Source organism: Tiliqua scincoides, chromosome 1, assembly GCF_035046505.1.
Source record: "Tiliqua scincoides isolate rTilSci1 chromosome 1, rTilSci1.hap2, whole genome shotgun sequence".
NCBI lineage: Eukaryota > Metazoa > Chordata > Lepidosauria > Squamata > Scincidae > Tiliqua > Tiliqua scincoides.
In genome coordinates this window covers 147,769,583-147,797,401 of record NC_089821.1, presented here as the reverse complement: position 1 = coordinate 147,797,401, position 27,819 = coordinate 147,769,583, and the positions used below count along the sequence as shown (strand labels likewise).

The 27,819-nt window shown below is 43.0% G+C and overlaps 1 protein-coding gene across 1 annotated transcript in view; it reads left to right on the top strand.

Moving 5' to 3' along the window:
• PLCB1 (phospholipase C beta 1) overlaps nt 1-27,819 on the top strand; it is a 521,389-nt gene that overhangs the window by 288,635 nt on the left and 204,935 nt on the right. The window contains exon 4 of the mRNA XM_066639109.1: nt 14,943-15,083. Coding sequence (XP_066495206.1) covers nt 14,943-15,083 — 141 coding nt within the window. The remainder of the gene's footprint in view (nt 1-14,942; nt 15,084-27,819) is intronic.

Below are 27,819 nucleotides of genomic sequence, written 5' to 3'. Positions count from 1 at the left end.
CTGGACAGATTGTCATTCTAAATAGTGGGTCCCGTTGCTAAAAGTTTGAGAGCCACTGCAGTGATAAGTTGACATCCTCGGGGGCAGGGTGACGCCACTACTGTCCAAAATCACATTTTGCAGGAATAATACCATCAAGTTTTTATATATATAAACATGAATAATAATAATATATCTCAATCAATGTGCAATCTCATGCAGAATGCAATGTAATAACCACATTAAAATATCTGTGTTCTAGCAAAAGGTACAGCCAAAAAACCAGTGGGGTTGGGGCGATGGCACATCGCCACGCCCACCACCCAGGTGTTGCCCCACCCACTGCATGGGAGACAGTCCATCTGGGGGTGACGCGCTGGCTGGTATAGGTGACGTGAACCCTAGTGACACCACTGGTCTCAGACCCTGTACCCTCTCAGGAACAGTGCACTTCGACTCTATCTGTTGTGGCTCCAGAACCTTTCTAATCGTCTCTTACTAAGAAAGGCAGATCTAAGATAATTATTCAGACATACGTCTGTAGGTGGGGTTCCTAAACTCCTGCTCAGCTAGTTCAGTTCCCCCAACTCTTCAAAGTTCTTTCCTTTTCTGTCTTAAGTACATAATGCAGTAATTATCCTTCAAGAATTCTTGAACCACTGACTTGTTTAATCCCCGTTTCAGGAACGGAAACTGCCGTTGTCATATTTCCACCATCTCCCTCTGTGAAAGTACCACGAGTCTGTGCAGGTACACTTGCGTGCAAGCTTCCTTAAGCTCTGCAGGCTATCTTCATTTGCCTGTATTTAAAGCCTTATTCACTACTAAACCCCCAACTTGTGTATGGTGGCAGAAGGCCGCAGATCTTGGATGGCATACATAAAAATATAGTTCTGTAGTTGCCAACTAGTGGAGGGGGAAAAGATGTTGTAATTTATTCAAGTTAGTGAAGTCTGGTCTATTTCCTGTGTGTTTCCCCACTATTGCTCCAATAGGGATGCCAGGCTCAGGGCTCCATTAAAGACTGTTCCAGGACCCTTGCACGCAAGCTTCCTCAAAAACCTGAAAGCTATCCACGTTTACCTATGCTTCTCCCCCCCCCCCCACTGTAGATTAGTTATCTACTCTAGTTATTTAGTTATTTACTCTAGTTAAAGGACTTTGGGGCAAAGGTCACAACTTGGCTGATGCATGAATAGATGTTCCTGTGCACTCCAATCCTAACCCCTCTCCCTTGAGCAGGTACAGAGCCCCGCACCAGCTCAGTCAGGCTGAATCCTGGTAAGTGTGCACAGGGCAGCACCGGGAGAGGGTGGGGGGATGGTGAAGAGGGGATGTTTCTGGGTGGGGAGAGTGGAATGGGGGAGGATTGGTCCCAGGAGGGGGTCGGAATTGGCAGAGCAGTCCTCTGCCGTATCCTAACTCCTGTCCAGGCTGACTGGGCACTACGCCAAGCTTCTCAGATTTGCACCAGCTATAGAGCTGGCTCAGATCCACGTAGCCCCATAAGGCAGTCTCGGGCGTTACTTGGGGTAAGGGGAAAAATATCCCCTAATCCTGAGGTGACCTCCAGCCTGCTCCTAACCTGCATAGGATACAGTGCAGGCCATGCAGCCTGGCTATACTGGTGCAGGTTAGGATTGCGCTGTAAATTGGTTAAATCTGATCCTGTTCAGCCTGCTTGTGTGTGTCTGGAACAGTTGCTGCAAGATGGATGCTGGGTACAGGCCTGTATGAACAAAGAACAGAATAGATCATTGTTATTGCTACTCAAAAATTACTATTTTATAGTCAAGTGTGGCTCATATGGTTGCAAAAATGAGTAGCAAGCCTGCTGTATGTTTTATTGTGTTAATTTTCGTTAAGTGGCATAGCCATTATATGCTCATAGATATATGCTTGTGTTTCCTAGCCATGGTTTATATCTTATGCAGTAAAACTCTTGCCTGACTAACAGATCAGGCATCTTTTTCTGCAATCCTGGCATGAAATGAGAGTTTTCAATGATCGTTAAACGTAGTGCTAGAGTCTCCTGTACTCAGATTCTATGCTTATGGTAAGGTATTGATTAGTACCTGGGAAAATGGTTTGTACAGTGTTTGCATTTTGTTGGATGCTCTTATTGAAATAGCCTATGGCTGGGTGGGGGGACCATTTGTTGCTTAATAAATTCTGAGTGAGCTGCCCTAGATAATTCTTTTTCATAACACTTAGCTTGGGCAGACAGGAAGGAGCACTTCCATGACAAAACGAAAGCCATGTTTGCAGCTCTGAGTAATCCCAAGATCAGTTCTTCCAGGAATAAAGCAATGTATAATTAGTAAGCCCGAGCATGAATGTTGGGATTTCACCCATAATTGCACCCATAATGTTCTTAAGCACTGAATTGGAAAGCCTGTTTTGAACAACTCTCTGATGAGAGCGTTGCAGGCTGCACAGTTTTACATCAGAGCTCTTTTTCTATCCTGACAAAGAAATCTAACCCTTCCTGAAGGGTATCAACTGCTACAAATATTAATAGCAATTTACTGGAAGATAAAATTGAAAGTGGGGACTCTCCTGTATTGCTCCAGCATTGTTCATCTGATTGTCAAATCTCCATTCCCAACGTGTTGTGTAACTTGGCAGCTCCTCAGTGTTAACTTGGGGAAAAAAAATAATCTTCAAATTTTAATGATTGATAAATATTAATTGACTGGAAGTGTACAAGCTTTGTCATTGGACTTCAAGCTAATTCAATTAGTTGAATTGTATGCAAGAAGTGCTGGTAGCTGCAAATAAGTAAATACTTTTGCCCCTGAATCTTGATTGCAGTTATTAGGCTGTGAGGTTGAAAATAGGCCACTAATACTTTAGTATGCCTGTAAATGCCTTCAGGGTTCCACAGTATTTTGATTGTGTAAACATTTGTCTCTTCACAGGACCATGTAGTTTTAATTACCTCTGCAGCTATTTCTTGTACCACTGATTAGTTTCAGTTTTCAGACCACCAATGGAAGATAATGAAAGCAAGTGTAAGTCCTATAACCCCCTTCCCCATTAAAGTATTATTACTATGACAAATTATGTAAAGACATGTGAATGAAAATCGAACAGAGGTTCCTGATATTTTCAGTACCTTGCAGTGGAAGTATGGTACAGCCCTTACAGTGTTGGACTTAGACCAGGGAGGCTTGGATTTGTATTTTCACTGAACCGTGAAGGTTCAGTGAATGACTTTGGGCCAGTCATAATTTTTCAACCTAACCACTTTGCAGGGTGGTTGTGAAGATTAAAAAAAACAAGGAAAGAGCCACATATGCCAACCTGCTATATGGATGTTTTAAAATGTTAATATTAGGCAGAGGATAGGCATTGTGTACGAAATGTGGTGAATGTGTTTACATTGGCTAGCCTGCTGGAGTTGAGAAGCTAACTAGTATCTTAACCACCTTTAGATTTAATCAGTCTTGCCAGTGGACCTAATAAATATGCTAATAGCTCATCTTGTGCTCTCCTTCTGATAACTTAAGATAAACAAAACTTTTCAATGACTTAGGGCCCAATCCTACAGAGCGTGCTGGCTCATCACTGGCGTGCACTGTTGCAAACATGCTGTAAGGCATGTCTGCAATTCCTTCCGCCAGCCCAGCACTGGAGCTGGTCATGCATGAGCCCACGCTTGGACAGCACCAGTTCAGAGGCCAGCTGACCTCCACCAGGCGCTCCATGCAAAGCACCGGTGGCAGAGAGGTAAGTTGGGGCATGGGGGGAGGTGGGTGGAGGAAGGCATGGCGGGAGCAGGACAGGAGGAGGGCTGTGCCGGATCCAGAGCCCCATGTTGGACTTTGCGGCCTGGCACGAGGCTTCTTGATTCTATGCTGGCTACATAGCCACCGCAATCAAGTAACCCCATTGCAGGGCTAATTTCCTTATGCGGGGGAAGGGGATGAATGTCTGGGATGCCGCGGCAGCCATTTTTGTCACCGCAGCAGCCCCACACGTCTGGCACTTTAGGATTAATCTGTATAAGAAAACCTGTGATGCGTACTGAGACTACTCTAGAGATCTTTAGCGAATGTTGGTATACAAACCACTTCTATTACATTTTAGGCTGTATGCCTCTGGTGCTCCTCAAATTGTAACAATATCCAACATGAAGGAGGCTTCTTTTTTAGTGGAGGAGTTGCTGGAAAGATTTGGAAAAGTTAATTTCCATGCATGTTCGTCTTGTATAATGGTATTTCTCAAACTGTGACTCATGACCACAATTTATTTTTCACATTTTTATACCAAAAAAGGAGCTCAGGGTAGTGGTACATAGTTCCTCTCTTCCTTTTGTACTCAGAACAGCCCTGTGAGGGTAGATTAGGCTGAAAGATCATGACTGGCCCAAGGTTACTCAGGAAACCTCATGGGCTGAGCAGTGATGGATCTTAGATCGTTGCCCCCTTTGATCTTTACTGATGCCACCAAACCATCATTTGTAAACTGAGTTTACAGAATTGTGAATGTTGGAGATGCAGTTCACAAGGTAGGATTTGCTTTAAACCATGCCCAGAAAGTAGTTTCTAATTTCAATAAACATTTGGGGGTTTGCAATTAGAATCAGGGCAAGCTACTGTTTTAACTAAAAATTTTCATTTTGTGAGATTTATTGTCTTGTTTTGGGGAAAATCTGTAAAACAATAAACTTTTTTTTTATTTCTTTTTAAACAAAATACCTTGACCTTCTGTGTTGGTGTGGAGGAAGGCAAACTCTAGGAAGTAATGGTGCTTGCTAGGCACTCTTCTCCATAAGCAGCTATCTTGCCAGAAACGCATTAACTACAAATCTCATTTTGGAGTGTTGGCTGGATGGAAATGACAGTTTAGTTCAAATACCTGCAGCTTCTACTTTGGGCTTCTCCGTGACTTGTCGCTTTGTTCTGAGACTCCAGTGGAGAAGGACTAGTAGTATGATGGTGTCAGCTGGAGTGATAATAAATTCAGTGAGTCACCCACTTAAAATAGAGTTGCAGAGACAACTTACGTAGAAATGGAACTACCAAAGTAATCGTCTTCTGACTCTGCTTGGTGCCAGCAGCATGTGGTCTTTGTGGCAAAATTTGAGAAGGTAGTTTAGGAGAACAGAGTAGGCATGGAGAAGGAATGGACTAACTCAGTAGGATACCTTGGCGCCCACTGAGACAACCGGTTGTTCCTTTTGAGGGCACACTGTCAAATTTGTGTGTTTTGCCTTTTCTTTCATAAGGCACTGAAAGTCAGTTTCAATTTGGATGGTGGTGTCTTTGTTTTTCTGCATGTTTGAACAAACCTCTAGTCTTCTGCTTAAATAAATGGTAGTAATGGTTCTGTCTCAAAATGCGTACATGAGTGATTATCCTAGTAGAATGGAGAGACAAAAATAACTTTCATTTTCAGTTTCCCTATAGGTATAAAACTGCCTGCCTTAAAAAAATTATAATATTCACAATAGAATTGTAATCCCCCGTAGGCATAAATATAATCACTGAGTATAGCGATGTCAGTACAAGTCTTGCCTGCTATCCTGAACACAGCTGATACTGCTCAGTTGGCACAAAGATGCTGGCAAATAGGCACTGTTTCCTAGGTTTGAAGAGTACATCTTTAGTACATGCTTAACTGCATTTAAGATACACTATCAATTTCTCAGGAGTTTTGTGCTGGTTTTTTCACCTGGTGGAAACAAAGAGTGAGTAGTCAAAAAAGATCCTGTACCTTTTCCAATTGTCTCTTTCCATATTTGGGGGATAATGTTCTCTTTTTTTTCAGCAAGACTACAGACATCAGAACAAGTCTAAAAAGGCCACTAAACTCCATTGTCTTCCCAATGATGTCAACTGAAGCACCACAGACCCCCAAAGCCTTCCTTGAAGTCTCTAGCCTTCATGGCAAGGCTAAAACCATTGCCACATGCTCCATCCTCACTTCATTACTAGAAATATGCACATTTTTTTTTTCTGGCCTGGGTGTTCAATATCAGTGTCAGACAACATTGAAAGACCTTTTTGAATATTTTTATCTGCTTGTTTGTGATTTTGGACTTTCTAAAAGTACTAAAAGAATTGAACGGTGGTCAAGTGAAGCCAAAATTATGAAGCCTGGAAAACTGGTTTCACTCTGAGTTTAAAGAGAAATATTGCTGAAAATGTCCCAAGCATAATACTTCATTTTCTTATTATCATTAGAATATTTATGTACTGCTCTTTAACAAAGAAAATTACAAATTTTACATAGGTAAATAATTTTTTTTTTTCTAAAGCAAGTTCTTCTGAACCTTTGGCAAGTTGAACAGAAAGAAGAGTGTATTGCATCATAGCTGAGAGTACTCTGCCTGGCTTGCTGACAACAAATGCATGTAAAAATAAATCATTGCTGGAGCTTTCAATAAACTCCTACATTTGTTTTATTTTGTTTTCTGTTCTGTATAAGCAAGGCAATTCACAGAGCAAGTCTGACTTGGCCAACAGTCAGGACATTATCTGACTTCAGAAGGTCATATGGGATATGTTGAGGGATATTTAGTGTCACTGTAATAAAAATGGTAAATCATGATTAGAGTCTCGGTTTCCCCAAGGAATTGTGGCTCACAGAGTTGGTGGCTGATAAACTGTCTTCCTTCTGTTGTCAGAGGAGGTATTGTTCAAAATGTACTTTGGAACTGAGTGGACTGAAGACGTTGCTTGCTGAGGGAAAAGAGGGATTGTAGCCATGGAATATGATGTTTGGAATATGATGTTTCTAAGTGCAAGTGTCTTTCTAAGGTACTGAAAGAAGTGTGAAAACACACAGTTAACACACTCTGTTAGGGGGAAAGGCCAAAGAAAGGGGCCATAGCCCAGGACAGAACATATGGTTTGCATGCAAAAGGTCCTAAGTTTAGGCCCTGGCATCTTCAAGTAAGACAGGGAAAAACCTTAGTTTGAAACCTGGAGAGCAGCTGTCAATCTGAGTAGGTAGCATGGAACTAGATGGGCCAATGATCTGACTCAGTATGAGCTCCATATGTGACTATTTTCTTCTTTTATTACCAGCAACGTACATGCCCTGAAGTGGGCAACTTTTTTCTAAATGGATTGCTGACTGAGCAATCCAGCAAGTCCATACCTGGTTCTGTTCTCTGGTTTGGAGGCACATAGAGGAGTAAAAAGGGTCAGAAAATGGCCATATCTGACAAATCAGTTTTGTGCACCTCTACCCAGGCACACAGAAAGTGGAAGAGAGGTGGTGGAGGAAATTATCAATCAAGCTGCAGTACTATGCAGCCATGGTGGTTATCTGTGTGCAGCATAGAATGTGCATCTGTGTGCTCTTTCAGCCAGGTGTGTAAAGAGTGGCAGTGGAAACAGCAACATGATAAGCAGGTGGCTGGGTAATTCCTTCCCATCTGAATGTCCATGATCCCCATGGTAGCAGTTATGGGTGCCCCCTGCTGGAAGAAACAGGGTGGTGGATCAGCTACAGGGCTCCCCCCCTCCCCGAAAAGGAGACAGAAAACAGCTAAGGTGATTGACTGGGAGGGGGATTGAGTTTTGCTTTGCTCAGGAAAATGGATGGGGTTTTTGCCTGGGAAGGAGAATTGATGGATTTTTTGTTTTTTGTCTTCAATGGGAAATTGATAGGTCCTGCAGTTTGTGTGGTAGGGGGAATTGGTAGAATTTACTTACCGTATTTTTCGCTCCATAAGACGCACCTCGTTTTTAGAGGAGGAAAGCAAGGAAAAAATATTCTGAACCAAATAGTGTAATAAACTATTTAATAAGCTATAACAGAACAACATTTGAACCATGTAAAGTGAACAGCAGTCAACAGTGGCATTAAGAACCATTATCACTGTCATTAACAAATGGAGAGACTTAAAGGTTTGAGTACTCTAGTTTTCTGGAAACCCCAAGAACTCATCATTGCTAGAGTCAGAATTTATGAAGCTCACAAAAGCAGGTGCACACAAGTAGGGGATCACATTATCTTTCTGCTACAATGATGTTCTGCTAAATTCCAAACCACTGGGCCTTTTGCCCGCTTAAGGCTGATCAGTCCCCCTTGTGCAACTCACCAGTGCAGCAAGCAAAAGTGAGTCCAGTTCCAGTCCACAGATGCCAAGTAAATCAGTCCCATCATTCAGAGTTGCCAAATCAGAGTCCAGAGCCAATAAGCCAAATTACAGTCCAAGGTCAGGTTCCAGGTAGGTCAATCAAATCCAACAGGGTATCCAAGTCCAGTCACAATCCACAGTCAGATTCCAAATTCAATAAACCCAGTCAGTCTCCTCTCCTACCTCCAACCTGCACTCCTTCAAAACCCACAAACCCTTTCTGCCTCAGGTACTCCTTATATCCCTGAGGGCCCTATTGCCTTCCAGTGGCTGCAGCTGTGCAGCACACTCTGCTGGATGCCCAGGCCTTACCCTTAAAGGGGCCACTGCTGACACCACATCTACCTCCTCACCAGTTCTTCCGTGATTCCAATACAAATGAACAAGTGAAAAGTCCAACCACAACTTGAATTCTCAAGACACAACAAACCTCTGGATTTATGGTGAGAACCGAGCCTTACCTGGGGCTTGTGCAATAAGCAAACACTGGCATTCTGACCAAGGAGACAGTTTTTTCTTTGTGATGGGGGGGAGCTTACATTCAGATGCTGGATGAGGTGAGTGAAAGTGCCCCTCCCCTGCTGTGTGAGTGGGGGAGGCAGAGCATCTGTGTGTGTAAGTGAAGGGGGCAGCCTGTGTGTGTGAGAGAGGGGGAAAGTGTTTGTGTTGCAGAGAAGTTGTGATGCTCTAGGCTTGGGGGGAGGGAAGAGTCTGTGATGCTCTAGGCTTGGGGGGGGGGGAAGAGAGAAGCTGTGATGCTCCAGGCTTGGGGGGGCGGAGAGAGTCTTTCATGGGAGTAAGCCCCCCTGACTCTAATGGGACTTACTTCAGAGTAGGCATGCACAGGATTGGGCAGCAAGACTGCCACCCCACCCACGCTTTCCTGGGAGTGAGCCCCAGTGATGCTGAGACTTACTTCTGAGTAGACAGGAGGGCTTGCTCAGCAAGACTGCCACCCCACCCACGCTTTCCTGGGAGTGAGCCCCAGTGATGCTGAGACTTACTTCTGAGTAGACAGGAGGGCTTGCTCAGCAAGACTGCCACCCCACCCACGCTTTCCTGGGAGTGAGCCCCAGTGATGCTGAGACTTACTTCTGAGTAGACGCGCGGGCTTGCGCACCGAGACTGCCAGCTACCCACACTTCCCTGGGAAGCGGAGCCGAGCAGAGCGGGCAGGGGGCAGGGCCAGGGGCGGAGTTTTTTTTCAGTATTCGCTCCATAAGACGCATGCACTTTTCCCCCCACTTTTTTGGGGGGAAAAAGTGTGTCTTATGGAGCGAAAAATACGGTAATACTTTTGAAATGGGAAATATGGGGGGGGGGAGGGTTACACCAACTGAATGGGTTTTTGCTAGGAGAAGGGACCTGGAGATAGAATCATTAAAGCCTTATTGTTCAAATTGATTTGTTGGTGTATTAGTGAGGAGTGGCTGTGCAGCAGTGCCTTTGGGACTCTTGCGCTTTGGAATTGATCACTCTACCACAGTCTACTGATTAAATCCTCTCTGATGTACCATTCAAAGCTTGTAACCCTACTAATATTTTTAAGTAGTTCTAGGCAAGTTCCCTGCTGTTGTTTGCAGCTTGGATCCTTGAGGTATGTGCAATTTTTTTTGCTTTAAATTGAAACTGATGATGAGTATAAATATAAGGTTATGCCAAATTGCCTTGGACTAATTAAAGAGAAGATTTATGTATCACTTTTCAACAAAGAGGACTTCACAAAGGGGGTTACATAGCAAAACAGATTATAAATGGTTCCCAGGTGCCTGTGCATGTTGCATTTTCAGTGCTCAAATCTCGTACAAACTGCAGTGTTGCATTGCATGCCCCTGACTAACCCATTTTTTTTGTCCCGCTAACATGGGATTTTTTTTACATGTGTCACTGCAAGTACTCGGACCCCAGTAAACATGATAAATACTCATCAGCATGTCCTAAACTGGTTGTTGACTTGATGTTTCAATGTATGCTTTGTGACTCACATACTGATTATCTTTCAGTGAAGTAATGTACAGTGTATCATTGCCTGCTTTTAATGCCCTTCCCTTTCTTTTTTTGAAACATATAATCCTGTCACACGTATCATTATACTTTGGAACAGGGGTGCTCACACTTTTTTGGCTCGAGAGCTACTTTGAAACCCAGCAAGGCCCGGAGATCTACCAGAATTTTTTTTACAATGTTCGTGCCATCATAACATATAACATTTATGTGTACAATGTATGTTGGTGAACCTTGAGCCCCACTGAGTATAACAGGACTTACTCCTGACTAGACATGCCTAGGATTAGGCTGTGAGGCTGCAATCCTAGCCCCACTTACCTGGGAGTAAGCCCCATTGAGTACAATGGGCCTTACTCCCGGCGTTTCCTCCCAGAGGCACCTGAAGGGGGGGGTCGGCACTCCGCGATCTACTCATTTTGCCTCGCAATCTACCGGTAGATCGCGATCCACCTATTGAGCACCACTGCTTTGGAAGAATGTCCTTGTGAAACTTGGCTACTTTGAACATGCTTGATACCTTTTCATTTTGGAGTGATTTGTATTTCCCAGGAAAATAGTCCGTCATGCAAATCTCATTGTTCTAGGCATGGATTATTGAGACTGTGGTTGCTGGCCCCTGAATGAATACCCAAATAAGGAATATTCGTTATTGGGCCAGCCTTTATTTGTGATTTTAGAGAAGCTTTGGAGTTGTACTTGGTTTTGTTTATGTACTGAAATAAACACACTCTGTGTGCGCTTCTTCTCACATTGAATTATAAGGATTAAATTGTCATGCAGGATGCGTTAATCACTGAAAGTGAGGCAAGAATCAATGAATTCTAATCTAACTGATAATTGAGCAGGTAGTGAACGCTTGGCTCCCAATTTTCTTGAATGGTACTGATTATCTTGATTACCCCAAGTCCTCTTTCAGGCATGGTTATTGCACTGAAATAGCTTGGGTCACTGTGGTTGGCAATTTATGTTGGAAACTGGACAAAAGAAATGTCCCTGAACAAATGGAATGTGTCCTTATCCATTATGCTGTGAACCTCTCAGTAGCCTCTGATGTAATTAACATGGTATCTCTTGGTTTGTGCATTGTGATGGGGGCACTATTTTATGGTGGTTTCGCTCTAACCTGTTGGGTAGATTCTGGAAAGTAGGAACTGCTGCTTGATCCTTTGGCCATGTGGGTTGGCATGTGGGTTGGGAGAGGATGTCTGGACATTTGGAATGCAATGTCATTAGAAGGCTAACAACACTGAATTGTACCTTCATTTCCATCTAGCACCAGGGAGACAGTGGAAGTGACAGCTGTGAAAGATGGGGTGTGGGCTTAAGAACTGAAACTTGATCCAGGCAAGGCGGAGATACTGTATTGTTCGTCAGCAGGAAAGGTGATTCTAGGATGAGCCTGTTGTGAATGGGGTTGTGCTCCCCTTGAAAGATCTGGTTTGTAGTTTGGATGTGCTCCTAGACCCCACCTGGCTGCTAGACAGGCAGATGGCAGCTGTGTCCAGCTTTGGCAGCTTTTTGATTAGCTTTGACAGGTCCACCAGGTGCATTCATTCCTGAAAAGGTCAGATCTGGCTGCGGTGATCCACTCCTAAGTTGCATCGTATCTAGACTATTGTGAGGTCCTGCATTTATGGCCCCTCTTGAAGACTGCAGAAGCTGGTACAAACTTCTGCAGCCAGTGTACTTTCAGGCATCTGTCAGGCTGGAGCATGGCATAGACTCCATGAATTGCACCTGCTTCCAGTGTATGTCTGGGCACAACTCAAAAGTCCTTGCAAGGTTTGGGTTCTGGGTACCTGAAAATCTTTCCATCAACCTGCTGTGTTCACCGTTACAGGCTCTGCTTCAGATTCCTCTGGGTTTGATATTCCCTCTCCGAATGCTTAGTTGGCCATACACATGCCCACTTTTTAAGAAGATAGTGAAGTTGATTCTATTTCTCTTGAATTTAAGTTAAACTTAACTGCCCTAATTTGTTTAGGAGAAGAGCAACATAAAGATTTTAAATAAAGAATTGGTACTTTGAAACAAAACAAGTGACCTATATTTTTCAAGTTCTATTCAGATGAGAATGTGAATGTGTAGCTGTGTGGCTATGATTGAAAAGTACTTGGAAACTGAAACTGGAGTGGAGAAGGCTGCTGCCTGATTGTTAGTAGGGGCTTCTCGGACAGAGTATACTACAATCCTATTCAGATTCTATTGGCTACCTATTTGTTTCCAGGGTGCTGCAATTCAGGGTGCTGGTAATTACCATTTGAAGCCCTAAATGGTTTGGGCCCTAGGTATCTGAAAGACATCTTGCTGCTGTGTCTGTAACAATCTTTAGGTAGACTTTGCCACTGCCCAGTGAGGCTTGGTGAGTATGCAGGTCAGAGCATTTTCCATGGCAGCCCTCACAATTTGGAATTTGATCTCAAGTGGTGCTTGCTGCCCTCTCCTGTACTAGTGTTTGGGCCTTTTCAGACTAGAAAAGAGGCGCCTGAGAGGGGACATAATTGAGACATACAAAATCATGCAGGGGATGGACAGAGTAGATAGAGAGACGCTCTTTTCCCTCTCACATAACACCAGAACCAGGGGACATCCACGAAAGTTGAGTGTTGGGAGAGTTAGGACAGACAAAAGAAAATATTTCTTAACCAGCATGTGATTAGCCAGTGGAACCCCTTGCCACAGGATGTGGTGATGGCATCTGGCCTGGACGCCTTTTAGAGGGGATTGGACAAATGTCTGGAGGAAAAGTTCATTACGGGTTACAAGTCATAGTAGGAATGTGCAAGCTCTTGGTTTTAGAGGCAGGCTGTCTCTGATTGCCAGATGCAGGGGAGGGCACCGGGACACAGATTGTGTCTGTTGTCTTGTGTGCTCCCTGGGGCATTTGGTGGGCCACTGTGAGATACAGGAAGCTGGACTAGATAGGCATTTGGCCTGATCCAGCAGGGCTCTTCTTATGTTCCTGAATTTTTTAGCACTAGGACCCACTTTTTAAAAGCAACACTCTTTTGGGACCCACCTTGGTTTTCCAGACTTAAAAAAAGAGACAGATCTAGAAAAAGTAACTATTTATAAGTAATAATAACCAGGAAAAAGATGCTTTAACATTTATTTCCTTATATTTACACATGCTTTCAAATTTGTTAGCATGCTACCTTGCAAACTGCAGGAGTAGAGCTCTTTGCAGGGTAATTAGCAGCTACAGTATCTGATTTTTGAATACCTCCGGATTTGAGGCAATTAGTTATCTGATCTTTCCATCACCCTTTGGTGACCCACCAAAAATCAGGTTGTAGTCCATCAGTGGATCCTGATCCACGGTATGGGAACCACTGCTTTAGGCTCTTACTTACAACATAACTGTTCTATCAAGCCTTTGAGATTGATGTTCGCTTAGTGTTGGCAATTTTATGTTGTATTTTTAAATTCTCTTTGGTTTTTATTATATTTTTCTAAAATGTTGGAAATTGGGGGGGGGCATTTGGAGTTAACCCAAAGTATCAGGCTGGAGCCATAGCCACGTCTGATCCTCATTGACTCTCTCTTGGGTATCCTTAGGAGAGGCAACAATGGCACATAACTTAAATACATGACAGATGGAGAGGAGGGCTGGAACTTGGCTTAGGAGGTGGGAGGGTTGGAACCAAGCTGGTCCAGAGAATGATGGTGTGGAGACTCAGGGGGGAGAGGTGCCAAAATTCCACATTGTCAAAAACTGAGAAGAGTTGCCAGGAATGAGCTCAGTGGGGAGCCTATGGGAGAGACCAGGTAGCTACTAATTCCTCTTTCTTGAGACTCTGTCCTCCAGTGGCATTTTGGTACTCAGTAAATGGCATTTTTGCCAGCTCCCCAATTCTAGCATGCTTATGAACCCCTATGTTAATTGTCATTGTTGGGCTGAGGGCAACAATGTTTTAAGGTAATTTTTTATTCTCCATTTTATTATATTGTGACCTTCCTTGGGGCTTGTGACAAAAGACAGACGATGCGTTTATTAAAGGCTAACCTCAAAGCATATATGTGTTGTGGTTAATTTATGGTTGCCTGTCGTGAGAGACAAATACTTAAAATTAAAAAAAAAAAAGATTCTGAAACTATGGGCTCAGGGAGTGCTTTGAGAAAAAAATGATTGCAAGTATCTATCTGTTCTTCAATGATTACACAGTGGCCATCGAGAGATATCAGGAAAAGACTTTTTGAAATTACTAAACTGTCAAACTGGAATGCAAATTCATTTTGCAAGCCTTTGCCCTAGTAGTGGCATAATGTATCAGAACAGTTTATCTAGCGTCAATCTGAGAGGTACTTTTACTCTGAGGGGTAGATGACATTTTTGAAATAGGGAATTTAATTTGAGAAGACATTGTTGAGTTGTGCAAATGGAAGGTACACAAGATATAAATAAATAAATAAATAAAATTACTGATGACTGCTAGCATCCATTTAGTGAGGCATTTATTACAAAGCGTATTAAACGATAGAGGAGATAAGGCAGATATGGAAACTGGTGTGATATAGGAAAATTCAGTCTTGAATAATAGGTTTGACAGGAGAAGAAAAATGTCTTCAGGATCCTTCTACCTCCAGTATAATTAGGTAAATAAGAATTAATTTCATCAACCTTTCCTTATCTGCATAGCATTGGTTGAAGTTTGGAAGAGTTTGTGTCTGACAATATCAGTGCATGTACCAGCTGTGTGAAAGTGAAATGAGGGAGCAGAAAGGTTTCAACCAAAATAGGATGAATCTGGCCACAAATGAAGCTGTTTAAAATGCTGAGCATGTTTCCCAGGCCTTAAACTACTTTGCAGAAAGCACAGGCAGACACTTTAATGACTCCTAAAATTTTTACTTTCAGGATCCAAAACTCCGTGAACATCTGGATGCAGGGAACGTAGGAGGACGACTGGAAAACAGAATGCTGACAGTTGTTTATGGCCCTGACCTGGTCAATATATCGTACTTGAACTTAGTAGCAGCTCAGGAAGACATTGCAAAGGTACGACAAAGCCCAAACTGTGCCTAATTGTAAAACTGAACAAGCACCTATTAAATTATCTTTTCCAATGAATTGAAGTGGCTGCCAGATAATGCATAGGCACAAGAGTAAGGCTGATAATGTAGTATCTGGTAGTATTTTCTAGGACATAATTGTGCCATGTGTGATATAATCCAGGGGCGGGCAGTTCCTTTGTGTTATGGAACTGTGTGTTATGAATGTGTTATGCTGTATAAAGCATCATGTTGCCTTCCAAAATATTTTCATAGCATGTGTGAGTCTTCTGGTAAAAAAGATATCTCTCTTTTTCACAAAGACATCCAGTTCATCTACTTTATGATGAGAATGAGCCGTCTGGCTGTAACCCTGAGGAAGCGAACAGTGTCTTAAGACCAAGCCATAAGCAGAGATGTGGAAATACTGAAGCAATTTTCAAAACTCTGTTAATCTGCCTATGACTATTTGTGCATTTCATCTTGACTTAGGAATAGAATTGTTAAGAAATACAAATATGTGCAAACAACCCAACATGCTTCATGATTCTGAATTTTTTTCCTTTTTTCCTGTAATTAGGACTGTGCATTTTTACTCAAACCATTGATTAGTTTAAAATACACACTCAAAAAAGACAGACATACAGAAGTCCTTTTTATATGCTGTAGTAACCATGGACATAACCTGCAGTTACAGTAGAAGAGGAGCATTCTGGCACATTCCATAGTTCTGACCACTGCTTGGTCGTCTCTTGACATCCAAGGATGTTAGATCAAGGCTCATTTAAGTACAGGAAAAGGAATGGAACTTGCAAAGTCCACTCTTCAGATCTATATGGGACTTACCCAGTCCTAACCAACTTTCCAGCACTGACCTAGCTGTACCAATGGAACATGTACTGCATCCTGCAGTTGGGTGGCACTCATGGAGGCCTCCTCAAAGTAAGGGAATGTTTGTTCCCTTTTCTCTGGGCTGCATTGCCCTAATGTTGGTGCTGGAAAGTAGGTTAGGATTGTGCCCTTAGTGTGCTATGTACTGACCTCTATTGGGAGATGATTACTTTTTTTCTCCACTGACTTCCTTTCTTGGCTGCCCCTGCAAATTCCATTTCCACTAGAGCAGTGGTTCTCAAACTGGTGGGTCTTAAGTTCATGTAACGGTCCTCCAGTCCTTTTAAGGGGTGGGGAAAAGGGCGAGGGCAGCAACATGATACCCAGGATTGCGTCGCTAAGGTGGGCCAAGGGGGGTGCTTTTGCTTACTTTCATTCACTGCGGGCTTCTTCAGGCTCCAGGAGGTGCAGGGAGCCCCGTGGAGCCCTCTGCAGGGCTTCCTGAGGCTTTGAATATTCAAACAATCGCAAAGAACCTCATGGAAACCAGAAGTGCTTTGCGATCACATCGTTTGAAGATTCTAAGCCTCGGGGAGCCCTGCAGAGAGCTGCACAGGGCTCCTTGCACCTCCTGGAACCTGCAGCAGCCCACAGTGAGTGAAAGTAAATGAAAGCACCCCCCCTCCCTTAGCAATGCAATCCTGGGGATGGCATCGCTGTCCTTGCCCCACCCCCACAAAGATTTACTTAGAGAGTAAAGCTCGCTAACTGTTTGAGAACCACTACACTAGAGGTTGTTTTCTGAACAAGTCCCAACTATCCAATTCCTTCTGTGAACTACTAACTATTGAATAATTGTGAGATTTTATTTGTGAACCTATTGTGAAAAATATCTGAGTATTAGGGGTATATTCGTGTTCAACTATGGAAGATGGATAAATCTCTAATGGTCCAATCCTATCCCCCACGGCCACTGGCATAACTAGCATTGCATCAGCTACTTTATGGCAGTCACAAATCAGCCTCTGCCAGTATGTGCTGTAGGCCCACAGATGGGAAGGCTGGAACAGCCACTTGCATACCAGCAGATGACTGAAGATTCACCAGTCCAGGGGGTTGGAGGGAGCCTGGCGTCAAACATGGTGGGGGTGGGCAGAACGAGGTGGTGATGGGGGCAGGGTAGATCAGGCCCAGGATGGGTACAGACTTGGCAGCAGTGGCGTACCTAGCCCATCTGTCACCTGGGGCAAACTAACATTTTGGCGCCCCCCCCAATTTAATTAATTAATTAAATTTATTATTATTACTGTATTATAGAAGATAGCAATGTAAAAATGGTAGATGAAATAACTTTAGCTTATAAAAACTTGTGCCACATTACTTGCTTAGGGCACAATCCTAAGCAAGTCTACTCAGAAGTAAGTCCTATTGTGTTCAATTGGTCCTACTCCCAGGGAAGTGAGGTTAGGTTTGCAGCCTTATGGCCCAATCCTATCCAACTTTCCAGCACCAGTGCAGCTGCAGTGCAGTCCCAAAGTAAGGGAACAAATGTTCCCATACCTTGAGGAAGCCTCTGTGTCTGCCTCCCCACCACAGGATGAAGTGCATGCCCCACTGGCATAGCTGCACTGCCACTGGAAAGTCAGATAGGATTGGGCCCTAAGTTGTCACAGGGTCATGAATATTTTACAATCTTGGCACATCTCCCACACATACAGTTCTGTCTTAAGTAGCAATATGAACTCTGAAAATATCTGATCAGAAGCATTCTCTGAGACAACTGCATCCTAAAGTGTTCTGTCTCTTTAAAATGCAGTGTAAGAAGTTGCCCATAAATCATCATAATATGATTATGATAATGAGTAAATGAGTGCCCCTTCTCCTTTAAGAAAAGGACAAAGGGTGAGGCTGGTGGAGACGCCCCCAGAGGGTCAGTGCCCAAGGAATTTGTCCCGTCTGCCCCGCCCTAGGTCCGCCAGTGCTTGGCAGTGGTGCATGGCTAATTCTGATCCCCTTTCTGGACCTGATGTATCTTCCGGGGTTAATGTGGACTTGTGCCAGCAATCAAGCTGGCAGACGTCCAAGTTGTCCCATAGTGGCTGCTGGGTCTTACCCCAGGGCAAAATGACAAATATCTCCTTACCTGAGGAGACCTCCAGCAGCTAAAAGTACCCCACAGGATAAAGCAAGAGCCACACAGGTGCTCCTGCATTGCCTCATGGTGGTTTAGTTAGGATTGGCAGTAAGTTTCCTTACTATTCTAGTCAGTAAAATCTTGGACTATGTGTGTGCCACAGTTCAGGTTTTTAACTCACAGAGAATTTTGACACTTTTGTGTGTGTCTGTTTCTGTCCTCCCACCCCAACACTGGCATTCTCTGTCACTCCTGATTGAGGTGGGAAGAGGCAAGATACCTTGGATAAAGTTAGAAGAGTGTGGCTGGGGGTTTCATCCCAACGTCATTGCTAGATGTCATAACTGTGCATGTGTTGACTGTAGCCCAAAATAATTGCTGTTGCAGTCTTGAAGGTAGTAATCCAGAATACTAGTAGTGAGTAAGAATACCTGTGTATGACCTTTATGATATAAAATAATTCATGTAGCTGAATATAAGTGCTACTCTGCGTTGTGCACTCTTTAATAACAGTAGGATTGAGCAAACAAAAGCGCCACATAAATCAAAGTATTTTGTTGCTCTTCCTAATCACCACTTAGACTTTGACCTGTCATTAATGCGTCAAGCTGTGTTGAATAGATCCCATGTTCAAAGATATTCTGTTGCCAGCTGTTTAAAATTTTGCAGTTTGTTCACAGTGGTGATTACACCCCTGAACCTAGGAACATTTGATTTGGTATGACCTTGTGCCATGAACCGTGCAAGGGTTGCAGACCATGCAGAGTCAGGATGGTGTAATGGTTCAGGTATTGCTTAGACCTGGAAGATCCAAGTTCAAATCCCTGTCAACCATGAAGCTTCCTGGGTGACCTTGGGTCAATCACTATCTCTCAGCCTAACCTACTTCACAGGGTTGTTGTGAGAACAGAAGGAGGGGAGGAACTGTATACCCTACCCTGAGCTCCTTGGAGGAAGGACGTTTTACAAATGTGAAACATAAAAAATAAAAATAAATCCAAGGAGTACACTCAAGTCTCGTCCTTAAAGCTTATTTATAACCTTAATTTAGTTCATCAGATAGTTACTCTGATATTTTCAAGAGTAGCTAATGAGTTGTGTTCCAAATAGTCCATTTCTTTCAGGATGAGGGTGGGGGAGAGGGTGTGTAAGACAGTGTCCAGCTGTTGGCTTGGGCTGCTCATGGTATGTCATCATTTCTGTCAGCCTGAAATTCAGAGACTACTGCTTCAAATCACAAAAGTCCTTGGATTTGGCCAAAAATAGATTTATTGTATTTGGAGCTTTCCTTCCCAATAAGAATTACAGCTGTTAATTGGGGTGGTGATCCTTCCAAGATGCTTCTGCATCCTTGGGAATTAGGGAAGGGAAGAGTTCCCATAAGGTGGTGATAGAAACCTGCATTTAAATCTGGATTTGAGACTTAGCAGTTTTTCTGAATAAAATTTACCTTGGGTTGGGATTTCTTCCACACACCCCTTCCCCATGCATACACATGGTGGAAACAGAAGTACTGTACACACATTTCAAGATCTGACTGTTTTTCCACTGTACAGGTGTCAGTGGTAAGGAAGGCTAATATTTGGTATGCATTTGGGATAGTTAATTACCTGGCATTATGAGTTGGTTTGGAGCAATTAGAGGGTATGCTGCAAAACCCTGAAGGAAATAAATTTTGGAGGATTTTTTTAAATGTATCTAGCTGTTGCTTTTTTCTGTGTGAACAATTTGATTTTTAACTGTAGATAAGCACTGATCTCAAATTATCTGGATACCAAGGCATTTTCCCCCATGAAAAGTGAGCGGCTTACCCTCTGGGCCTGCTTTACAAAACCATTTGTCTCCTCTTAGGAGCTGTTGTATGTGTGAGGCCTGATAACTGAGATTTGTTTCTTAGAGAGGCTTAACTGGCAGCCAGGTGCCCTGCAGGTTCCCAAGCCTTTCTTTTGCTTTTCTGTGGAGAGAGTGCAGCTTGCTTTCTAGGCTTATGGTAAAATTAATGAAGGAGCCTTGAAGTTAGGCAGTCAACACAGTTAACACTGACCTTTCTCTTGAAGTGCAAAGCTAAACGTTGGAGAATTAAGACACTGCAATGTTTCACTTGTGACAAAATAATTTTCACATAGCATTTATGTACATTGAAGGGTGCAATTTTGTTACTTGTAAAGGTTACCCATTTGCAACTTTCTTAGGAAGTTGATTAGCAGACTCTAACTGGTAATTAGAGAATAATGAGCACTGACTTTGCAGGCAGAACTAAACTGGGATGTATAAGTCTTGAGTCCAGGTTTGCAAAAAGGATAGACTCTATCACCAGTGCTAATTTGCCTCCAGATCTTGTTTCTAGAGGAAAACTTGGAGATAGTAGGTTGTAAAGCATGAATTGTTAATACATTGGGGAATGCAGACATAAACTAGAAAGGATTATTATTAATAAAGTTGCAGCCCAGTCCCATCCTTCCCCCCCCCCAGTGCAGTTGTGCCAAAAACAGGCATACTGTATTCAACAGTTGGGGTGGGGGGAGCAGTTCGGGAGACTTCAGCAGGGAAAGGGGATTTTATCCCTGCTTCAACCTCCTTCTCTGCAATGGCTCTCCTCTGACCCGCACTAGCAGTTTCACCAATGCAATTCTGTGGAGAGGAAGGGAGCAGGGAGGCTGTGAATAAGGAGGATAGGATTTGGACCCTGACTGCTGGATCCAGCACCTCCCACCTCATTGCTCCTCCTCCCCACCCAGTTTTGCCCCTCCCTCTGCCATTCTGCCTTTTCCCCACTTACCAGTCAACAGTCAACAAAACCTTTATTAGGCATAAACATTTGATAGGTGAGGACTCTGTACAGAGTCCCACTTACCATCTTACCTGCTTCAGTAGGCCTTGAAGGTTCAGTGGTGTGTGCACATTGGTGAGAAGGCTCCACCCTTCTTACCAGTATGCTAGCAGCTACTCTGTGCACTACCAGAAAGTACTTTATGGCTGCTTTTCCAGTGTTGATGGAACATGTGTTCTGACAGCACTTTGAGCCTATAGGATTGGGCCAAAGATCATCATGTTGCGTTGGAATACAATTTACCATTTATGCTTTGACTATGATTCTCCCCCCCCCCAAACTCCCTTACTGGTACATGTTGCCCTTTGGACAAAACCTTAATATCTCCATGAACATAGTGCTATTAAAAAAATGAAGCCTTTAAAGATAAATATAATGAATACCCCCTGAAACAGGTGCATTTTTGAATGGTAACAATGAATGCCAGCTTTTAGGTGAAAACAGAGTGTTGTGGCATTTTGGTTTTGGTTTCTTATGGCAATCCAGAAATTACCTGTCTGCTTGGCTATACAATCTTTCTGCAATAGATGCCACTGATTTTAAAATGTCTCAGGGAAGCCTCTTTCGAATTGAACATTATGCTGAGACTTTCGTTTGGGAAAATAAGTGGAAGACAAGAAGGGAATGGGGTGAGGCTCCTTCATCACAAAGCTAGGAGAAAAAAGAAATAACTTTTCGCAGTGGGATCTGTCTTCTTCTGGTAGAGCATTTGTAAAGGGATGAAGAGGTATTGTACTGTGCATTGCTCTGCAGATTGTCTATTTTCAAATGATTGTTGCAGCCACTTGTAGGAAAGTCATTTACTATCCCACACCCTTCCAAAGAGAGGAAGGGGGGATTATGCTGTGGATGGCCTCCTTTTAGATGGCCATTGCCAGTGAAAAGGGAATAAGGATTTTGTCGCCAAAAGTACTGAAATGGAGGCTCCTTTGAAAGGAATGTGTGTAAAATAGGGGTGCCTTCCTTTAATCTCAGCCCTCTTTACACCATTGATGTGAATGATGCTTAATCTATTTGCATAAGCCAAGAAAAGTCCTTGTTCCTAGGAGCTTACAGTTAAATGACAACAGTAGGGAAGATATCAGAGAAGGGAGAATCAATAGGAACAGCAGGTGAATATGTGCAAATGCAGTACCTAGACTTTGTTTTAGGCAAGGTCTAAGCTTCTACCTCTGTAAGCCCCTGTGTCTGCAGACATATTTTCTGACTTCAGTGGTTGCCTTTGATGTATTCACTTAATGTCAAGTGAATACTTAACATTGAAGTGTGATTATTTTTACATTTTAATCTCTACCATTTGACGTCATCTAGCTGTTTCTTGTTAATTCTATTGAAAGAAAAATTAATTCCGTATTGGCAAGTTTATTACTGAAGAGTGGAAGGGACATGGTCTGCTGCATGCTAGTATTTTTTTAAAGAACTGTATTAGTTGGACATAACGCTTCATTGGTTTTCCTCTTTTCTTATATGATTGTGTTTATTAAAGGATACTCAGTTCTAAAATGGCAAAATGCTTACACAAAGATAATGCCATTCCAAATCTGCTCCTTTTACATGCTCTTAAAACACATGGACTCCTGTTGCCTTTTTCTGCACCATGTGCTATTAGTTAAGAGCTGGTTAATATCAAAGCTGCATGGTTACCACTTTCCTGTGGTTTCTTACCATGCTGCTCTGCAAAGATAAAATCCATTTGCTGGTAGCTACACCACTCATAGCCCCCCCAGTGGCTCCATATCTCAGGCAGAACTTTTCCCAGCTCTTTGCCTTGAGGTCTTTTTAATTGGAGGTGCTGAGTATGTGTTCTGTCTCTGAGGGTGGCCCATCCCCTTCTCTCCAGCCGAAACAAATATGCAAAAAATTATCTTTGCTCAAGTCGCTTTCAGTTTGGATGAAGTGCCTCAGAGAATGTGGACCATTTAGGTGCTGTCTTTTTTATGAAAAGAAGCTCTCATCTCTTATATAGAGAAAAATGTCTTCAGGGATGCAAAGTGATGCACACTGTAGATGAGAGAAATGTGTTCATTAAAGCTGCAGATCCCAACATCTGATATTTCACCTGGGCATTCGGCGGCTGCATGATTTGGTGATAAAGTGAATGCAAATAGCATAATGTGAAGTTGGGTATGAGAACATGATCCTGGAGCAGAGGAGGGGTGTGAACACATGGCTTTCTTTATTAATGTGAAACTAGTTGGATAGAAACAAGTTGGCTCATTCGCAGACTGAATTGCTGATACATAGGTATTATAAAACATAATATAAAAATAAAATGGCATAACTAGATGAGGAGTTCACTGTTCTGCATCAGGTTAATCAGAAAGCATGGCCATGCCCCACAACAAAGATGGACAGAAAATGCCTGAAGTGGTTGCCAGCGCCCCTCCATCATATAATGTGAGGCTAAAGTTGCAGTTCTGTGCACACTTGCCTAGGAGTAAGCTACATTGAGTACATAGTGATTTACATATGAGCCAACACTTGTAACCGTGAGATGAAATTAGTTTTTCAAATGAGTAATCAAGTGTCCAAATGGCCTGGCCACTACTACATTTCTCTGAAGTACATCTTTGTACTACATACAAAGTAATTGTATGCATATAGTCATTGCAACAGCAACACTGTAGTGGGCAGGCTTTGGATCTTCCCATGGTAGCATGTGTTTGGATTTGAGTAAGATCTATGTTAGTGTCTATTCTATGTACTTAACGTGTATTACCAAAATGGGGTACATTATGTGTCTGAGTGGTATCAACTTTGCTCCCAGTGTTAGGCAGTCATTTTTTAGAAGCTTTTTGTTTAGAATTCAAAACAAGCAGTCTGAAAGCCTAGGACTATGAGGAGAAAGGGGTGACCAAATTGTAGATCATCCCTGAAGTTCTTTATGAAAACTCATTTCCTTGTATCTGTATTGTATCTATATCTAGGAAACTTTGCCTGCCTGAGTTGGCTGGAACTAATCAGAAGCAGTGTTCTGCACAGTGAACTGATCCAGTTCCTCCTCTAGAACCGAGAGATATGTGCTTTCATATGGTAGCATGCTGTCTGGAGAATTATGACTTTATTATTATTCAATTTATACCTGCTTTTCTCCCAAGCGGGCCTGCTTTTCTCTCCAAAGCAGCTTTAGAGTTTCCTAATTCCTGCTCATATTTCTTATACCCAAGCAGGAGAAGCCAAGAAGGAATTGCAACCTTCTGGCAGCAGCAGGACAAGCACTCTGATAGTGTCAAACCTTGAGAATTGAGAGATTCTAGGGAGGATAGTGGGAGCCAGTATGGCTGATAGGATTTTGATGCCTCAGTGCATATGTGAATAAATGAGTCAGGCCTCTGACTAAATCCCAGGGACAAGCAACAATGCTGTGAAAGGGTGTTTATCACTTAAACAGAATGAATGCACACACATGCCATGCTAAGAACATAAGAACAGCCCCACTGGACAGCAGCCCACCAAATGCCCCAAGGAGCGCACCAGATAACAAGAGACCTGCATCCTGGTGCCCTCCCTTGCATCTGGCATTCTGACATAACCCATTTCTAAAATCAGGAGGTTGCGCATACTTGTTATAATATATTGTTGTCAATATAATATAATTGTAATAGCAAGGGGGTGCTATTGTGTCTGGCTGGAAATACAAATCAGGTTGTCAGAAAGGTAGGAAGCTTATACAAAGGAAGCTTGAAAGAAGTGAAAAGACATCAATCAATTCATCCCCCCCCCCAAAAAAAAAAAAAAAAAAAATTGACACAGGATTGTAGCTGGGAAAGAGACCTTGTTACAGGCTTGTACCAGGCCCTGAGAAATGTATATTTTGGCACTTCTCATGAAATGCATATTATTATTAGGATGTGTGTTTTAACATGCATAAGGAAAGTTGCCTGATTTTGTTGCACTATTTGTAACGTGAGCTGCAGTCTTAAGTTGTGGTTAATCTTAGTACCGCAATATGGTTTGGAATAGCATACTGTATTATTATTTCTTGAATACAGCAATGTTGACTTACTGGAGGGTTATTTTCGGAAGCTGGAAAAGCTAAATAGGATGGACTAAAGTGGTGGGAGTGGATTAAGGAAACAGACAGAACTGCCCACTACACTCAGGGATGGTCATCCGTGAGGCCAACAGAAACTTCAGGCAGCAGATTGGTAGAGGCAGCCATCTCTATCCACCTATTGGTCTCTACTGCTCCTCCTCTTCCTTCCAAGGACTGGGTTGGAAAAGGAAGAGGAAATGGGGAGGGGAGGGAAGTGCTGAGCTAGAACTTTGGAGAGTGGGGGAACCAGATGCTGGCACATCATCGGGTAAGGGGACGACGACAGTATTTGGCATGCTGCTTCAGACATCAGGAGGAGTTCAGCCTTCACCAACTCTATGCTTTTCTGGATCAGGTGGACCTAGCTGTGGTTACCCATGCACTGGTAACATCTAAATTTGACTGTTGTGTAACAAGTCTGGATGGGGCTGTCTCTGAAAACTTCTTGGAAACTTCAGCTTGTTACAGGAGCAAGGAGCCATGTCCTTGCTACAGCCTTGTTTATCCGTCTTCACTTTTGAAGCACTATTTTGACCACTATTCAAAGTGGTAGTGATGACCTATAAAGCTCTAAACTGTTTAGAGCCCAGATTCTTGAAGGATTGTCTCCTCCCACATGAGTGCATTTTGTGTTTTCATCACAGATTTTCATCACAGGTTTTCCAGTTCTTGCTGGCTTGCCGGAGAAGAACATAAGAACAGCCCTGCTGGATCTGGCCATAGACCCATCTGGTCCAGCTTCCTGTTTCTCACAGCGGCCCACCAAATACCCCAGAGAGCACACAAAACAACAAGAGACCTGCATCCTGGGGCTCTCCCTTGGATCTGGCATTCTGACATAGCCCTTTTCTAAAATCAGGAGGTTGCACATACACATCATGGCCCGTGATGGACTTTTCCTCCAGAAATTTGTACAATCCCCTTTTAAAGACATCTAGGCCAGATGCTATCACCACAACCTGTGGCAAAGAGTTCCATGGACTAACTACAGGCTGAGTAAATAAATATTTTCTTTTGTCTCTCCTAACTCTCCCAACACTCAATTTTAGTGGATATCCCCTGGTTCTGGTGTTGTGTGAGAGGGATATCCACTCTATCCTTCTCATGCATAATTTTGTATGCCTTAATCATGTCCCCCCCAGGCACTTTTTTTTCCAGACTGAAGAGCTCCAAACGTTGTAGCCTTTCCTCAGGATACTGAGAACTCAGTGACAGTGAGATATGTCAGAATTTGGTATTCTCATTGCATCAGGTGCAAATGAAGCAGTCACTCTACTAAAGTTACTTACGATCCAGTCCTATGCACTAGGTGTCCAGTGAAGCACGCACTTTGCTGGTATGCGTTGTTTCAAAAGCTGAGATAAAAAAAATACTTACCTTTTAGAGTTCTCCAATCCCCGTTGTTATGCAGTTAGGTTGTTATGTGAACATTCAGCCCATCTAATGTGTAAACAGATGCTCCGAGCCAGACACTCACTGCTACTGAAGCTACTGAAGACTCATTGCCTCATTAAGAGCTTCTTCTTTGTTGCGTAAACAGACGCTATGCCTTTTGTAGGCCTTGAGCTATTGCAAGACCTTCATTCATTCTTATGTTCATCTTTAATATATTCATTTTTGTAAACTTATGTAAATTTATTCAAATTTTAAATGTAAATTAATTCCCCCCCCCGGCCCTCGACACAGTGTCAGAGAGACTATGTGGCCCTCCTGCCAAAAACTTTGGACATCCCTGCTATAGGCTATAGGGGACCTGGTTTCCTCATTAAGAGCCTCTCCGTTGCGTTTTGATCAATGTCATATATGCACTCCTTAGACGGAAGGTCCTTAAGCAACCACGGGCACAATCCTAACCCCTTATGTCAGTACTTTCCAGCACTGGCATAGCGGTGCCAACGGGCCATGTGCTGCATCCTGCAGTTGGGTGTCACTCACAGAGGCCTCCTCAAAGTAAGGGAATGTTTGTTCCCTTATCTCAGAGCTGTATTGCCCTTATGTCCGTGCTGGAAAGCACGGACATAAGGGGTTAGGATTGCGCCCTGAGCCACGCAGGCCTGTAGATGAAGTGGCTCTCAAATTTTTCCAGTTCCCAGTGATCCTATTGCCTGTGCAGGGTGCAAATCAAGACAGGTGCAATGAAAGGAGAGAACTGCACAATATTCAAATGGAAATAAATGCTGAAAAAGAAACCATCTCAAAAGCGGAAAATTCTTTCGTGCCAAGTTCATGCAGTGAACCCCTCCAGAATTCCTAAAGATAGAAAAGCATTGAGGAGTGATGAAATAGAGGTTGTTAGGTTGCATTGCTCATGAAATTGGTCTTCAATTGCTATGTAGGAATTTGAGTGCTCTGAATGAAGCTAAGGACCTCTGATCAGATCAGAGTTTCCAAATGTAGAGTTGACCGGAGAAGGCAGCTTCTGTGTCATGGAGACTGCAAAGAAGTTACGTGAGTTGCCTTTAAAGTTATGGCATAAATAACGCTTTGATGAAAGTTTCAGGGGTGGGAAGGAGTGCAATAACAATTTGAGAAGATGATGATTGTGATGGAGAGGCGAAAAGGAGGTATGAAAGATGGCTCTGCCATTTCAGGGTTGAGTGATGAACATTTTCTAAGCTGTTAGCAGAGATGTGGGAATAGGGGCCAGAGGCAAAATAAAAACCTACGGCATTCATAGTGGTGACGGGTTCAGTGCAACTACATCAACCAGAGCATGGGAACTTTTAGTGAAAACATGTGATTGCCACTACTTCAAAGAGACTTTGTGTGTGACTGTTAGGCCACAGTGTCCAAACGGTTATAGTTAATTCTTGATTATCCAAACCAAAATCCTTTCTCTTTATGTCTGTTAAAGTTTTTTTGTTTTTTTTAATCCCTGATTAGCGGAATTTGTCCTTTTTTCCTTCCTCCGA